Source organism: Emys orbicularis, chromosome 18, assembly GCF_028017835.1.
Source record: "Emys orbicularis isolate rEmyOrb1 chromosome 18, rEmyOrb1.hap1, whole genome shotgun sequence".
In the NCBI taxonomy this organism is placed as follows: domain Eukaryota; kingdom Metazoa; phylum Chordata; order Testudines; family Emydidae; genus Emys; species Emys orbicularis.
In genome coordinates this window covers 12,619,450-12,636,874 of record NC_088700.1, presented here as the reverse complement: position 1 = coordinate 12,636,874, position 17,425 = coordinate 12,619,450, and the positions used below count along the sequence as shown (strand labels likewise).

The following is a 17,425-nucleotide window of genomic DNA, read 5'->3' as shown; positions in this document are numbered from 1 at the left end:
ATTCTGGTCGCAATCTAGTGTAAATCTGGCATCTCTCTACTGCCGCTAGCAATGTAAATCCTGGGAGTCAGCATCATTTTGGGTTATGCCAGTTTTATACTCCTTTCATCCAGCTCAAAATCAAGTCCTACACCTAGTCCCAGGGTCAAAGATGTGTGCAGGCGATCACTGCCTCCTTTGTTTCATCTCTCATTGAAAATAAGGAATGATTCCACGGGGCCTGGCCCATCAGTGTTACCCACTTACTGACAGCTGGGCGACTAGCCTCCCACCCACTAAAGAGTGCTGCCATTAAGTCTTCATCCCCCTAAGGGACAGGTAGGTCCCAGCTGCTGAGCCCCTGGGGAACCCCCCCTCTGCCCCAAAGGAAACAAGCAGCCATTTTCTATGACAATAGGTCATCTTTAATGGCTTGAGCTCAGCAAGACACTGGCACAGTGTTTCATTTTACTCCCATTTGTCAATATGATCGTCAGCTGCTCCTGTGAAGTGTTTGGGGTGGGGGGGGGGGGGGAAGACAGCGGGTGGATGGATTTTGGCAGGAGAGTGAATTTCATGTTCTTGCCCTGCTGTAAGTGTTAACAAATGGGTGGAGGTGATGGCTGGGGAGGAAGAGCCTCATGTTGTACCCAGCTGCAATGTTAGCCCCAGATCAGTGAAGGCTTTTCATGCCTAGCTGGTAATCGGAGGCGAATCACAGTGGATTTCCTCACTGGAGCTTTGGCTTTTTCTCCCAGGGGTGAGACTGGCTTAGCAGCTGTTTGGCTTTGGCACTTAGGGTGATTAACACGCTGGAGGGAAACTTGCCCTCAGTGGGTGGTGCTGTGGCTTGGCCTTTCGTCTCTGCAGCCCCAGGCTGAGATCACACCTAGGGTTTAGCAGGGCGAAGAAAACGAGGGAGTGCTGCAAGAAGTGTGCTCCTCTGGCCAAGGTGCACAGCCTCCAGGAGGCGGCACCTCCAGCCCAAGACACGGCCTCATGGGGAGGGTCAGTGGAGCCTAGCCTGGAAACAAGGTTAGTGGCTCCTCTGCTCTAGTAGACTTGTCCACCACACCCAAGGCACTGAGTGGCGCAGGCAGCAGCGTGGAGAGCTGCACTAGAAACCCCACAACTATAGGAGCCGGGAATAACTTGCTACTAGACTAAGCTGAAAGGACGGCCTGGCCTGGGAATCCACAACCAGGCCCCATGTTAGCACTGTTCCTATCATCTCCTCCAATAGCCCCTGAGCACTTCATTTCACAAGCCAATCGTTTCCTCTTGCCACAAAGGTGCCGCCCTCCACTTGCAATATCAGCAGATTGCAAAGCCCTGAGCTAGCGCCCAGCCCTGCCGCTTCCCTCTCATTTGTAAATGTTTCTCTGAGCCCAAGGCCCACCCAGCTCAGAGGGGCTCCAGCCTTTACCCCAAGTGCTTGGCAGATGCCAGGGGGAAAGAGAGAAGAGAACGCTAACCTCTCTCTGCTCTTCGTTTAGTCCTGGCAGGTGGTACAACAGGCGGACAAGCTGTTGCGAGAGGAGTGTGACTGTCGACGTTGATGTGGCTCTTGGAAATCCTGGGTGAATTTAGTTGCTCCTCTGGCATGTGGCCCATGCTGCAAAGAGCCACATCTCCTGCTTTCCAAGTGTTGGGAGAGCCAAGCCTGCTCAAGGCTCTGCGCAGAGGGGGCTGGTGAAAGGCCATCAATCCCTCGGCCAGCACCGCCTGCGCTTGGGCCTGGCCTGAGGGGAAACCTCCCGCATAGCTTCCCGAGGAGACGCTCGCTGAACGTTTTCCCTTAGCAGCCCGAGGCTTCTTCCTGCCCAGGCCGCACTCCCCAGAGGCAGCAGCGTTAGAAGCAGCCATTCGTCTAAGACACCGCTTCAGCCATTCCCGCACTCAGTGCGCGGCCGGAGACTGGCGGGCGGATGAGGGAGAGGGGGAATGGTTGTTCCTCGGCCTTATTCAAACAACATGGCACATGCAGTCGGACAACCTAGGGGGAGCACCGCCTGAGTCTCTACTCTGGTTTCTGCTCCTCAGACCGGGCTTATGGTCCCAACTCCAGGCAGGCGTTTCCTGTACGTCCATGCGAAGCAGCCTTTCTACCAGCACTCATCGCTCGTAAAGGCACAAAGTCCAGATCACCAGCCCAACCCACTTATCCCTCTACCCTCCCACCCCCAATCACACTTCATTGGGATTCAGGTAACATGCTGTTGGGGGTGTCCCTTCCCAGAGAAGCCAGGCCCATGCGGCGCCTAAATGCACAGGCCCTGCAGCGGTATTTGTGGACAGCGTGATCAAACAAAGCACTGGCTGGCAGTGGAGGAAGCTGGTCTGGACCATAAGGAACCTCTTGCTCTTCTGGGTGGGGAAACCAAGTCACCAGAGTGTTTGGGGAGGGACTGGAGTGAGGATTCCAGGTCTGCCCCCTGCCTGGCTCAGATGTCCTCCTCGCCGGCGTTGCCGTGGTCTATGAGGAGATACCACTTTAGCCTGTCGGGAAGAGGAAGTGCCTTGATCTTCACATCCACTGGCCACGGTTTGAGGCGCTGCCGGATGTACACCCTGCAGAGATGTTTCAGGGCCTGCGGTGAGTGCTGCAGCTGCTTCAGGGAGTAGAAAAGGGCCTTGATCTTCTCCCCCTGGAACCTGCAGCTGGTGGAGTTGATGTCAAAGTTGCTGGGCAGTTTGGGGATCTGCGAGCTGGCCACCATGAGCTCTAGGACAGTTTCTGCTTTCTGCAGGAGGTCAGCGGAGAAGCTGTCGTCTTCTGAGCTGCTGAGGTGAGAGCACAGCCTCTCAAAGACTATGTGAAAGCCTGACCAGCACGAGGGACCGTGGAGGGAGCAGTTGTAGGAGGCCCCAGACTCCAGCAGGAAGCGCAGGAGCGGGAAGTGGAGCTTGAAGCTCTTGAGGCAGATGTGCGTGAGGGACTCGTGGGCTGGGCACTCGCTGGGGTCAGCGCCGTGGGCCATCAGCAGCTGGGTGACCCGGAAGCAGAAGCGGTTGATCATTCGCGCCTCCTCTTTGTCCCTGCCCACCGTCTCACCAAGCAGGAAGATGATGCAGGTGAAGACGGTGTCGCCATCTTTCGTGGTGGCCTTCACGTCTGCTCCTGAAGCCAGAGACAAAAGGGGGAGCCATGGTCAGATGCTGCAATGGACACCGACTCCCTAGAACGGGGGGCTGACCCCGAAGAGCACGTGCAGGTATATGTCACAGCACATGGTACCTCTCCTCTGAACTGCAGCCCCATTGTCACTCATCTCCAGCCCTCCTCTGCCTGCCATTTAGGGAGTTGATGGAGCGCACAGTAGCAACTGTGACTGTTTCACCTGGAGGGACAGCATCTCTCTGCACCAACCTGTGCTGCCAGTTAAAACAATCTCCACCGAGGGTTCACAGTGTGACCAATACAAGGGTTTCATCCAGACAGTGACAAATAGGCTTAAGAAGAGTGAAGCTGTCATCAAGTGTAAGGTCAGAGGGCACCACGAGATCATCTGGTCTCACCTGTATATCACAGGCCCCAGCACCCGGATGCTAAACCCAACCACTGACATTAGACCAATATTATGATGTCGCAGGCAGAGGATGGGGGGACTGATGTGCACCAATGCCAGGCCCCTGTAGAAGAACTGATTAAGCCAGATATACCCAGCTGATCTTGGCAAGCAACCCATACCCCACGCTGCAGAGGAAGGCAAAAAAAACCCACGGGCATTGCCAGTCTGACCTGGGGGAAAATCCCCTCCCGACTGATCCCACATGGCGATCAGTTAAGACCCAGAGCATGGGAGCTAGAACCAGCCAGCCAAGCACCTCACAGAGAGAATGCCTGGGGCCACCTGAAAGCCCTGGCCCTCCTATCTCCAGCCGTGGTCATCCCTCATACTTCAGAGGGAGGAGACCAAACGAACTCCAGAATACGGTGGGAAGGGCGATCTCTTCCTGACCCCTGCAGGCTGAAGCATGAGCTGTTAGGACTATCAGACATGAACCAGAAAGGGTGAAGCTGTGAGTTATTGCACTTGGGGGCAGGTGAATCAGGAGACACAAAGCTCCAGCTTGGACTATTGCAGGGAGCAAAGGCCAGTGCCAAATGTTACGTTATTTGTTTGCATTGTGGTAGCACCTAGGAACCCCGGCATAGACCATGGTGCTCGGTGCTGTACAAACACAGAACAGCCGGGCCCTGCCCGAACGAGCGCTCGGTCTTTACAGGGAAGTGAGCCGACAGCTGCCCGGTTGCCCTCACCTCCTTCCAACAAGAGCCGGATGTTTTCGGTGTTGTGGATCTGAACTCCATCGCTGCTGCCCAGGGCATGCAGCAAAGCTGTCTTTCCTGGGGAGAAGAGCGTAAAACAGGGAGGGGGAGCATTACATCAGGGTGACTTCTAGGAAGGGTCCCTTTTGGGGCTGCCCCTGTCCACGAACCGTGACAGTATGGAGGGGAACACTCTGCATAGAGCTCTGCCTTGAAGGAGAAAAAATAATGCACCCCCTTAGTGAGCTATTCAAACTGCACAAGGATGCAGCAGCGCGAGCACACACAGCCTTAGGGGTTGGGTTGCCAACTGTCTAATCACACAAACCTCAACATCCTTGCCCCGCCCCTTCCCCGAGACCCTGCCCGGCTCACTCCATCCCCCCTCCCTCCATTGTTCACTCTCCCCGACCTGCCGTTGGCAACCCCACTTGGGGCTAGTGCGTGTTAGCGCAATACTGCTTTAGAGTCACCAGGGGGAGCACCAGACATTGTGACTCGTCCATTAGCCCCTGAGCACAGTGGGGCAACTGCAAGCATGTTACAGCCCGAGTGTCACTAGCCCAGATGGTGTGGGCAGGAATTAAGCGTGCTAGCCCGAAGGCGCCAGAGACTAGCAATGCCAGGTAGTCTGAGCACTGCTACACTGCAGTGCTAAAGCAGGGCTGAGACCCACCATGTTTGAATGTGGTTAAATACCTGCCTGTCTTGTCTGTCCTAGAGCTGCCAATGCCCCTGAACGCCGGTACGGTTTGAAGGTCTTAACCTGGATCTGAATTTCCACAGGTGGTTCCTACTTCTAAAACGGGCTGAGCACTGGGCGATTCAGAAATCCGGAACCAAATTTAACAGCCTAGGCAAAAGAACCCAGGTGTCCTGCCTCCCCGTCCCCTGCTCTAACTAGACCACGCTGTCTGCCCATTCTATTTGCTACACATACCAACGGTTGCTTTCTGTGTGGGAATCAAGTGCACCAGGAGCTGGGGGGGAAATTAACTCTTGATGTAGGATGGACAGGGGCACAGACCATTTTTGTCAGCTGCGTTGACATCGGCACCAAGTTCCAGGAGATGCCGCAAACATGGCAGCCGTTCGGGCTCCTCACTGGCGAGGTCCAGGGGGCTGCTCTCGTGAATCTGTGGGGAGGAAGACAACAACAACAACGAAAAAAAGCCAATGATCTTCCGCTTTAGCAGGTGAAAAGCAGGGCTCGTACGGCCAGAAGGGAGTAGCGGAGGTTCCTCCCATCAGCGCTAGCGCAACGGGGCAGGGCATGCAAAGGACTGACTGCAGCCAGGCCTCATTACTGAAGTGCAGCCTGTGCAAACTAAGAGTCCCAGCATGCAATGCTCCACCTGGACCCGAGCAGCCCAAGACGTTAAAGATAAAGGGAGATGAGCTAAGCAGGCATCACTCTGGATCCCTCTCTGCCTGTGCTCTCTGCAAAGGAATTCACAGGCCCAGATCTCTCAGGAGGCGTTATCAGTACCATAAACCTAGGAGAGGTCAGATCCTTTAACCCTGCGTCTAAGGTGGATGCTTTCCATACCCGATCTCTCCGGTTAATGTCCGCCCCGCGGCGCACTAGCAGCTCCACCATGTCCGGCTGGTTTCGGAGAACAGCGATGTGCAGAGCAGTGTAATAGGTGACGGGATCTAGGGCCAGACCGAACAACAAGTCAGGGAGTTTCAGGACTAAAGACACCCTCCAAAAAATATGAAACAGTCCACGATAAGGCAGAATAACCCAAAGCAGCTGGGTTCGGAGAGTCCAGCTCCCCAGACGGGGCTGAGAGCGTGGGAAGGGGCTGGGATCCTGCTTGGCTTGGAGGAATGACAGGGAGGGCTGGGCTGAAGCTAAGCTATTGACCGCCCAGGCTCTGCCATTGTGCGGGCCTCGTCTCTAGGCCGATGAACAAGCTGGCCCTAAGCCTCCAGCAGCTGGATCAGAAGAGCCAACTCCATCCCAGCCCCTTTCTGGCAGGCTGCAGCCCTGCTTTTGTGGCAATGGGGCAGCCCGCATCCCTGACAAGCTCTGCAACCCCCAGGCAGGCCCCAACCGCCTCCCTGGCAGCAAGGCTGGGGGGAGGGGTGAATGGATGGACAAGAGACTCACTGCTTGTCACTGCAGCCCTGGTGCGGCTGGGCCTGCAAGGGAAGCAATTCATGGCCCAGTTCCCCCATCCCCACCCGCTTCCCAACAGCTGGATGTTCCCCAGATCCCGGGGCCGGCTGTTTAAACCCAGCCACCCTGCAGGAGCACAGCCAGCATTCCGGGGGTGATGTCACAAAAGCCCAGCCACTGCCGGGAGGGAGGGTTTCTCTGACCACGGGACTGAACAGAAGAGTCAGTGTTGGGTTCTGCAGTGTTTTAAACCCTTCACCCTATTAAACAGGCCATGTGCTACCACACAAAGCTAATGCAAGGAGCGTTGCTGAGCGAGGCCGGACGTGCAGCCCTGGAGCCTGGCGTTCACTACCCAGGTACAGCACTGCCACGCTTAGGACAAGCTAGTCGGCACAGACCAGCCAGCATGCCTCAATCCTGAGCTGAAGGGGTGGTTTAATCCTGGCGGCTCGCATCCTTGTGCTCGCTGTTGGGACTGGCAACACGGGTGTCTGATGTGACCACTGAACTGGCTGGAACCCCCACCTTGCTCATCTCACACAAGCAGCCACCAGTCGGTAACAGCTTGTTGTCAGTGTTGGTGGATTTGAACTGGCAACCTAAAGGTGAGGGGGCCACAGAGCCCATTACTCGCCCCTGAGCCATGCAGTCCCCCTGCAGCGTCCTCTGTGATACAGAGACTGCCAGACAAACCACTGCACTAGCGCATCGCCTGCCCCACGAGTTGGTAAAATCAACGTGGTGTCATCAGATTCTGGCCTAACATTTTCCTGTTTCCCTGGAACCACGTTGGTGCTTGCGCCCTGGGAAGCCAGCACGTTCCTACCTAGGATTTAAACCTAAAGGCACTAACCGGCTTCCTGCGATGCCCAGACCATTAGCACAATGCATTTCTAAGCTGGCTCAGAGAAAAGCACCAAGGAACGATGGGAGAGACCAGGCCCAGTGCCAGCAATTACATTTTCATTAACATTGATTCAAAAAAAGGCAACGCAGCATCCTCTCCCTGGCTTAAGCGTTCGGGGGGGGGGGGGGGGGGATCAATCCATTGTGAGGGAGAGGGGCATGGAATGTCTTAGGAGACAGACAGCAAAGGACCAATTTTATTACCCACTGAAGGGGGTTTGGAGGGGAATGTGGAATATCCTATGATCCCACCCAGCTCACTGATCTTCCCTCTGATGGAAGGCGGTTGGGCGTTGGCTTCTTCCAAAACTCGTAACACACCTAACACTGCTCCACGCCTCAGACGGGTTAACTCGGGAATGAGGAAGGGGCAGGGCTTGGGACCTTGATTCAGATCCAGGACGCTGCGTCGTGGCTCCAATCCACCGGCCAGCCCACGAACGGCCCTTCCCTCCCTCTCCACCGCCTGCGGAGCCTGTTTGCGTCAGGAACGGGGGTGTGCTTAGAACGCATCATCTCCCCCAGATTTACCTTCAAAGATAAGATTGGCCCCGTTCTGCAGGAGGATTTCAGCTGCAGGCACCAGCCCGAGTTCAGCTACCTTCAGCAAGGAGTAGCTCACGCCTTCTTGGTAGAATGGGGACTGGGTCTCTCTCTCCAACAGCTTGTTGAGGACCAAGAATTTGCTGCTGTCTTCAGCTAGGCAGCTGGGGCTTGAGACACAGAAAAGTGGCCCATTGTTAGAGCTCCAGCATTTCTCCTGGGATGTGCATTGGAAAAGGGAATTGGGCCAATAACGGTCTCTGCAGGTGTCCTGCCCTCCTATCGCTCCAGTCTTGTGTTGCGGGAGCCAGCCGCCCCCTTGGTGCATTGCGCCCTGCTCTCATTTAGGGTCTGACCGCCGGGGGAGGTTTTATTTGCTCAGAATTAAGTGTCAGCAGCCTGAGAGAACTCCCCTTAGTTCCTATCGCAAGAGTTCGCTCCAGGTCAACAGACTAACAGGGAAGGTCTCTCTCAAGGGTTAAACCGCTCTTCTCTGCAGGTTCTGGGGAACACCGTAATCGGCCTTTTAACCCCTGTGTAAACAATTGGCTCCTCTCTATTAAAGGGCTCCCCAAATCTTCTTGGCACCCACATCCATCCAACATTAGCATCCAGCTTTCCTACAGCAAAGGCCTCTGATGGTACAGTCAGTGATTCAGGGAGAGCGCACCAGCCAGCCCACTGGACTGGGCCTTAAGACACCTGGGTTCTTGTCCCAGCTCTGCCACTGGACCTGCCAGGTGACCTTGGGCAAGTCATTTCACCTCTCTGCTTCCTCATCCACTTCTTGTATGTCTTGTCTATTTAAATTGTAAACTCATTGGGGGCAGGGACCGCCTTTTACAACATGCCTATACAACAGTGGGGCCCTGATTTCAGGTATGACCTCCACATGCTACTGTAATAATAACAACAATTTAGAGGGTTAATTAGATACAACACAGCTATTCAGAGGAGCTTCTGTGGAGATAAGCTTAGAGTAACCCACAACCACTTATTTAATCCTTCATTCAGTTTGTGACTTACTTTAAAAACAAACAAAAAACACTGAGTAAAGGCCACCAGAGTCTTGAAATTTGTTACCTCTCTAGAGTTTCCTGCTTTTCAGGATCCTGTATCCCCAAACATCCCAGGATCTCATCTACCAATGGCTGATACTCAAAAATGATCCTGCGGAAGCCATGCAAGAAAGGCATTGTGCTCTTCTATTCAAAGATCATCCAGACTATCCGTTTGTCTCAAGCACAAGAGATGGATTCTTCTTTTCTCTCTGAAATCAGACAGATGTTCAAACACGGATCAGTTACAGGTTTCTGGAAGGAGAGCATCAGATATAGAGCTGGGCAAAAAATGACGATTCGGTGACACCAAAACATTTAGTGAATTCGTGTTGGTTTCATCTGATTGTTTTGGATTGGAAAAAAAACATTAAACAATTCTGGAAAAAAATCAAAATACTTTTGTTTCAATATTTTCAAAATGTTTCAATTTTTCAGTTTGAAACAACTTTTTGTTTCAAAGTGTCCTTTAACTTTATTCAAAACAATCAAAAATGGTCAATCAAAACAATGTTTCAGTTTTGTCAAAACAAAATGATTTGTTTGACCTGAAACAAATTAATTTTACTTTTCAATTTGCTGAAAAAAAAAAAAGTCTTCAGATTGACCCAAAACATTTTTTTTTTTAAAAACTGCCAGTGAACTGAAAAATCTTTTTCACACAAACCTAGCGAGAAGGTCTCACTAAGGGTAGACTCGGATAAATAAGGGGAGTTGAGGGTTAACCATGACCAGGTAACATGTTTTTAAACACGAGTTGTCCTGTCTACACTAGGACCAAAGCCCTGTTTAAAATTTGTATTAGTTAAAACACATTGACTAATATGTTTTAAAATCTAACAATATTTCCTAATTTAGATGTGGCCTAATTTTAATCAATAGAATAGTTAGACACAATGATCAGGGAGTCTTGGTTCTGTTTTTTAAGAAGTGTTCTCAACACCCGCTATAAACAGAAACACTCCATAGGTGTTTTAAAAACCATTAACTACACTGAACTTAAAAGATCATAATGTTGCAAACAAAACACTTTTTGCTGTTACTAGTAACACATTAGGTGCTTGGATTTCGTACTGCTGAGCATGATATAAGAACCTAAACAGCATAAGATTTTTAAAAATGAAAGGATTGTAAGGATCTGATTTAAGTCATCACTATTTAGTTCCTTTGTTTACTTTTTGCATTTCTCCCAGTGTAGACAATGGGAATCAACAAAGTCACCTCTACTGTTGTTTAGTCAATTTCACTTTCAGGTTCTCTGTGGGGCAGAGTTGGAATCTCTGCAGAGAAGTATCTACACCTCTACCCTGATATACGCTGTCCTCGGGAGCCAAAAAATCTTACCGTGTTATAGGTGAAACCGCGTTATATCGAACTTGCTTTGATCCACCAGAGTGCGCAGCCCCGCCCCTGCGCACTGCTTTACCGCGTTATATTCGAATTCGTGTTATATCAGGTCACGTTATATTGGGGTAGAGGTGTATTTGTTTAGAAGCAACTGTTTTCACTGGATTTTTTCCCTTTTAATTTGTACAAGCCATGTTGGTCTTAGGTTTTTAGAAAAGCTGGAGGGCTCCCCCCACTCCTTACACATTTTAAAAATTTGGCTCCTATCTAGGTCATGCCCCTTTAAATTCAAACAATTTTTTTTAATTAAAAAAAAACATTCCCTGCATTGTTTCATGGGTTAATACAGAAGAACCAAAACATTAAAGCAACTGGTCTATTTTCATTGTCTAAATACAAAACTTAAAAATAACCAAAACCATAGATAGAAGTAAATTAGATTTTTTTCAGTTTCAATCATTTTAAGTGTCATTAGTAACCAGAGGAAGGAACTCCTCGCTGTTTCTTTGAAATATGATTTTAGCCTGACTGTATGTTGCTTTCAACAAAGATTTAATTTCTGACTCTTCTACTGCTATGACCCTGACCCTACTACGACCTAGGCACGTGCTTAACTTTAAGCACTGCAAGTAATTCCATTGACTAGTCACAGTGCATAAAGTTAAGCACAGGCATAAAGCTTCGGAGGATTGGGGTGTAATACTGTAAGTTCTTTAGGGCAGGGACTGTCTTTTGTGGGTGTGGCTGTGCAAGGCCTGGCACCCTGGGGCCCTGATCCTGACTGGAGCTGCTGGTTGCTACCACAATAAAAATAATCAATGAATACCACCACCTGCGGAATAACAAGAACATCAAGATAGCACAAGGTTACCACAGCAGTCACCTGGTGCTTAATTCACCTGATGCAAATGATGAACTTGTAAGAGTGGAATCAAGCAGTTAACACCTCCCTCCACTTGAAACAGGACCATGCACAGCACAGGAGCACCCAGCTGGCTGGGAAATTTCACACACAGTTTACATACATGCACACACGCATATGTATGCTTCCCAACCAGCTCGACCCGATCATACACACCAGGAGTCCTCACACAGTGGGTCCCAGGGTACAGGCCAGGTGACTCAATGACCACTTGTCATTTGTAGGGGCATGCGCTTCCTTTTGGAGGCAGGGTGGCTCTCTGTGGGATCTCTCACTAAAAGCAGCAGCTTGCCTTTATTCAGTGCTCAGGGCCACCAGCAGCACCTGCCACAGTGCAGCTACCAGGCATTGCAATAGGGGATGTGACCATCAAAGTTAATCATGCCCCTGCCAAGTACCAGACCCTGCAGGCAGCAACAGCACACACACGCCTGCCATTGCACACTGCTGCACCCACGCATGATATTTGCGCACACACACGTGTGTCATTGCACACTGCTTTACCCACACACGCTATTTGCACACTTGCGCACACACCCCGCCATTGCACAGTGCTGTGCACACACACACACCTACCGTTGCACACTGCTGCACCGACACGTTATTTGCACCCACACCCCTGCCATTGCACACCGCTGCACCAGGGAGAGACAAGATTCCTGCCTAAGCCCGAAATAGCGCCTGAGAACCGCCCCCGCCCGGGGGGGGGGGGAGGGGACAGGCCGGGCTCAGTTCCCTTCCCCAGCACCCAGTCCCCACTTCCCCCTTAGTACCCGGGGCCAGTCAGCCCCCTCCCCCAGCCCGCCCTGCGCTGCGGTCCCTGCTCCAGCCTGGGCCCGGGGCGCGCGCTCCTACCTGCACGGGGCCCCTCCCGGCGGGCGGTGCACAGGAAACGGAAACCGCCTCCACACAGGCTGCAGCTAAGAGTCCCTCTAGCGGCCGAAGGGGGCTGCTGCAGGGAGGCTGGCTCAGCAGAGGGCAGCAGCCTACAGGGAAAGGGGAGCCAGCCACTATAGGCCCATTGCAACCTGGGCTGGCCGCAGGGCATGTGCGTTGCAGGGGCTCCTTCTCCACTGTCACCCCCCCCCCCCCAGCCCCAAAGACTCAAGGCCATCAGCGGTGGACAAGGGCCAGGCTTGCAGCCTGCACTGGCATGCCGGCTAGATGCCCATCGTCAAAGTTGGTCGGGGTTCACGCGCAAGGTTTGCAAATGTAGCGACAACCCTTTGGGCCAAAATTCAGCCCCCCCCCCCCCCAAAGCGTGGCACACAGTGCAAGCGTGCACCTTGTCTGTGCACTGATAACCCAGCTGCACAACGCGCCCCTCTGCTGTTAATCAGCGTTTAAAGTACCGAACAGGGCCAGCTTGGCTTGCAAAGGGCTAATGCGTAAAAAAAGAAATGATGTCAGTATGTGCGCTGTGCTTCAGGGCCAGGCACTGCAGTTTAAAAGTACATTTTTTTACCTTTTGGGATCACAGCTCCAGCCAAATGGATCACGCGCTCTGTCCCATTAACAGAGCCAGCCTAAAGTGATTATGCGGCTTTTGGTGTAAGTGATGGACCTTATTTGGTGCTCGCTGGCCCATTACTGTATCATAGCCATAGAGGATGCAACGTGGCTATGTTTCAGAAACAAAAGGCACACAAAGTCTCATATGCTGTGATACAAATGTTTGATTATTTGTGTACCATCTATGGCTTGGTCCCATCAATAGAACATTGTGGGGTGTGCTACCTTAGCAATACGCTTTGTCCTGCATCGTTCATGTCCTGGTCCTTTGTTTCCTTGAAATGCAGGTCCACATGGCGTGACTGATATTTTTGACATGTATCTAAGGATGCCCTTGCCAATGGAAAAAACCCTGAAATGGTGACTGGTGGTGTGTTCAGTGCAGGCCTTTGAAAAAAGCCCATCCAAAGTGTCCTATATCATATTGCTCGTCCAGGCTTCTGAAACCTTCCCTGGGGCCTTCACCTTGACACGGTGGGAAGGCTTATGTGGCCCAGTGACCCCCCATAAGCTGTAATTTATGGGACTTAACAACATAGAGGACATGCCAACAGCAACCCAAGCTAGACAGGGATGGTAGCACCTTTTCGTGCCCTAAGCACCATCTGATGGTGCAGGAAGGTTTCGGATTCAGAGGCCTCTGAAAAACACAAGGGTTTGATTGTATGCCTGCTTGTCTCCTTGGGCAAGTCATGAAACAAGAGTTATTTTTCGTGAGGTGCTCCTGGAGCGCAAACATTTTAAATAAACACATACTTCACATAAGCTATGTGGCACTTAGAAACCTTGGTGATAGCTGCCTTAGAAATACCCACGATACCTAGATTAATAAGATGATAAAACTACTTAAGTTATTGCAACTGCAACAACCATAAACCAAACTAAGTTACTGCTTATTTAGTTCTTACAACTCACTCAGTTGGACAGTGAAAATAGGCAGGTCATTTTCTTTTTTGGTTACGGTCAATAGCTCTTTTGGGTTCTCCAGGGCTAGGACAATAGCACCACTTGGATTTATAAAACCCAAAAGATTAGTCTCATTTAAAAAATTGTTTTCAGTGATTTTTTTTCCATTTCTGCTGATATCAGGTTTTGCAAAACCCCTTTTATTTTACATGGAGAGAGACCTGGTCTAAGCAAAAGAGGCTGAGCCCAGCAGTCCAGCATTCTAATCCCGTCTTTGACACTGGCTCCATCTGTCACAGCACAAATCTTATTGGGTGAAATTCTGGCCCCACTGATGTCAATGAGCATTTTGCCATTGATTTCAATGGGGCCAGAATTTCACTCTTAGGCTCTCAGCCTTGCTTGCCCCACTTGTAAGTAGGGGAAAGCGCTGGTAATTACATCATGTCCCTTGTAGCGCTCACCAAGTGGCCCTCACAGAAGCTGCAGCTTCCCATTCAGTCCTTGAAGACTGATGCAGTCTCTTGTGAGGTAAGGGTACGCTAAGAAGGGTTAGCTTTTAATCAGTAACCTTTGATTTCACCAGCCGCACACAAACCAACCAAAAAATATGTCCATCAATAATCAAACTTCACAGGTAGGCAAAGTAAGAAAATAGCTGCTTGACAACTTCTTAGCATTTGATTTAAGGATTTTTTGTCACTTTGTCCATTTTGCTGTGATGTTCACAATTTGTGCGTATAATGCTTTAACTTTTTGAATCGCAGCACGTTTACTGTCATTCAATAATTACTGTCATTGTCTGATCCCCATAATTTCATGCAGGTGTGAAAATTTAAATAGCTAAACAGAGACAAAAATGCTTAAAATAAACATCAATATGATTGATTGAAATTATACCCAACTGGCTTCTGCCACATCTCAATATAGAGCATTGTGCACTCTGCTCTGGGGACACTGAAACCAAAGTTACGGATCTGCTTTTTCCCCAGTCTAGCCCTTTGCCCATGTTAATCCTGTCACCCTCTGCCTTGTAGCAGTGTCAGAAGAAGTACAATATATGTGGCATGTCACATGCAGCCCTAGGGCAGAAACAGAGAAAAAATTCAGAGGTAGAGCTGGGCACTTCCCCCCCTCCCCAAATAGTGCAGCTTCAGTGACACCGGAGTATTTTGCAAATTTGTGTCATTTCCACTGAACTGTTTTGGTCAAAAACAAACAAACAAACAAACAACCCTAATAGCCCCCCCCCCAACATTCCAACGATCAAAACCTTTAGATTTTCCAATTGAAAATGACTTTTTGTTTCAAAATTTCCTTTAATTTTACATTTAAAAAAAATAAAATGTTTTATGATGCTCAAAACTCAACCTGAAATATTTTGTTTTAACTGAAACAATTTTTTTTGACTTTTTAATTCACCCCCCAAAAATTTTAAAAGTTGTTTTCCATTCAATACAAAACCATTCCCCCCTCACCCCCCCCCCCCCCCCCAAGTGGCCAGCAAACCGAAGAGTCCATTAGTCACATCGCTTTAGTCAGAGGGATAATCTAGGTCCTTCCAGGGTCTGCATCATTGTAGGGCCTGAGCCCGTCATGCCAGCCACTGCTGAAACAAAAGATTTTTTAACAGTGGCAAGGCCAATGACTAGTCACCACGACCAGGGCCCTTCTTCCTCGCTGCAGTGGTGCTGTCCCAATTTTGAAACTGAGCCAGTGGGACTTACCTTTGATAACTGCCACTCAAAGAAGTTTGATACCCCCGCAGGTTCAAATGTCAGGCTCCTGTCTTTACAAATTAATCTGTCTTTTAACCTTTCTGTTAATAAAAAATGCCTCGTTTGCTACCCGGCTCCATCAGTCTCTAGCTAATACCCCGTTTCTCATAGCTTTGGCCTGCTTTATGAGTATTCCTCTCCTCCCTCACCCGCCCACCCCATGGTCTTTCGCCCTGGACGTTGTATCATCCTGCTGGGCTCTTGATGCATGGTGCAGTTTGGTTTGCAGGCTGGCTTTCCCAGGGCTGTATAACTCTGGGGGGGTGCCTGTGTTTCTTAGGGCCATGATCACAGTGGGGGGCTGGAGTAGTAGTGAGGGGGGTCCTTTGTGTTTTCCAAGCTATGGCCACACTCGTGATGGGTTGGAGTCACCCAGGGCCCTGCGATTCCTCAGGGCCGGGAATCTGACCTGCAGCTGGAAACAGCCGTGTCTGATTCCTAGCTCGCTACGTGGCTGTGGAGGGGGGTGCTCAGGAGTGTGTCTCAGTAGGGGATGAAGAGCGAGTTTGTGGCCTCAAGCAGCGCAGCTCTGAGGAGACAGCGCGCCGAGTGCTGAAGCCATCTCTGCGGGGAGCGGCAGGAGGGAGGCCAAGAGGTGGAGAGGAGCAGGGGTGCCTGGAGAGTCCGTGAAGACAATCCTGGGGTAGGGCACAGCAGTTCCTACACTCTACGGCAGGAACAAATTCTCTACCACGGGTCTTCTCCAGTGCCCTTCACTGTATTGTGTAAGCACTGTAGGCTCCAAGACACAGTCATTGCTTAGAGGCGCGAAGCCTGGGCTTGCGAGCGCTAAGAACCTGATCGTCCTCTCATGCAGACAAGGCACAAAGCCACAAAAATCCAGGGATTTACCCCAAGGCTAAACGCGTGCAAGTGAGAGGAGCCTCAGGCCTTTAAGTTTTAGCAAAGACCCCCAAGTCAGCTGAGAAGCTGAGACTTTCCCAGCTCCTTCTACACCTGTTAGATGTTTGCCATGGTCTCCTTGTTGGCCGTGCAAAACCAAAGGCAAAGGGAATGCCAGCAAGGTGCCACTCACATGCAACCAGCACGTCCCAGCCTTTCCTAGTGTCTGCCTTTCCGCTCGCGCCCCACAAGCATGACAGCACTTTGAAACGTTTACTCAAGCCTTGGTTGGAAAGTGCTGTGGGCATTGCCGCTGGGTGTTTGCTAGCCCCATAGGGAGAAAAGGAACCCTGACAACTGCCCCACCTTGATGGGTCGGTCAGAACCCTGCGTTCAGAAGGCTGTGAGGCCAAGCCAGTAAGCCACAGGCTGGCCTCCTCTCGGTCACCAATTAATCAGCAGTTTGTAATTTGGGGAAGGGTCCAGTAGTCCTGCCCTGGAACGGGTGTGAAACTCACTCAATCTTTCATCAGACTTTTCCTGGGAAAACTCTCCAGGCTCTTAGACAGCTAGACCTGTCAGACCTGAGGCCTAGCGCCTGGAAGTTGGAGATGCAAACAGGGGGGAAATATGTTGGCAGAGCTGATCGGTTACAGCTCTATTTCCAAAGGAGTTCTTCAGACACAGCTTCCAGCTACGTTCCCTTCTCTGGTCTGCTTTCATGTTGGTTTTCCTCCATCCTTTCTTTGGTCCACAGATACCAAGGCCTGACGCCTCCATTGTGATCATCTCGTCTCACTTGCTTTCTTTCTTTTGCTACTTTAATTTCCCCATATACTGAGATGCTGAAAGAAGGATTTGTTCAGAGTCCTCCCCCACCCTCCCCCCGGACTTTTCCTCACTGCCCGGGAGCTGACATCTCCTGCAGGAGCAGAATCGAGGCAGAGAAATACATGTTGGAGCCACTGGGAGATGCAGCCCATCAGGGTACTCAGAGCCTAGTAAAGAGTCCAGCTGGCCTAACCCAATAGCCTAGGATCTTTATATCCATCCATTCTGCACTGGTGTAAATGGCTACAAAAAGTGCAGGGCATCTGAGAATCAGCTGCACAATCTGCAAAACACTTTCATCCCAAAGGAGTGTCAAGATGCTACAGAAATTCAAAAATAGCGTCGTCCCAGGGCACTGAAATCCCAGTGTGGCCTCACTGAAATACTCCCAAAAAACCC

At 50.8% G+C, this 17,425-nt stretch overlaps 1 protein-coding gene across 2 annotated transcripts; it reads right to left on the bottom strand.

The window, feature by feature from the left end:
* Positions 1–2,423: 2,423 nt before the first annotated feature.
* On the bottom strand, positions 2,424–12,043 carry ASB6 (ankyrin repeat and SOCS box containing 6). Of its 2 annotated transcripts, XM_065418861.1 has the most exons (7): positions 12,012–12,043; positions 8,913–9,099; positions 7,818–7,999; positions 5,802–5,908; positions 5,280–5,388; positions 4,244–4,330; positions 2,424–3,100 (listed from the first exon to the last, which is right to left on the bottom strand). In XM_065418861.1, exons 2-7 carry the CDS (start codon positions 9,023–9,025, stop codon positions 2,424–2,426), a joined length of 1,275 nt encoding a protein of 424 aa, XP_065274933.1. In that variant the 5' UTR covers positions 9,026–9,099; positions 12,012–12,043. The 2 variants fall into 2 exon arrangements, with proteins under 2 accessions (XP_065274933.1, XP_065274932.1); XM_065418860.1 differs by lacking the exons at positions 8,913–9,099; positions 12,012–12,043 and having other exon boundaries at positions 7,818–8,157.
* Positions 12,044–17,425: the final 5,382 nt, after the last annotated feature.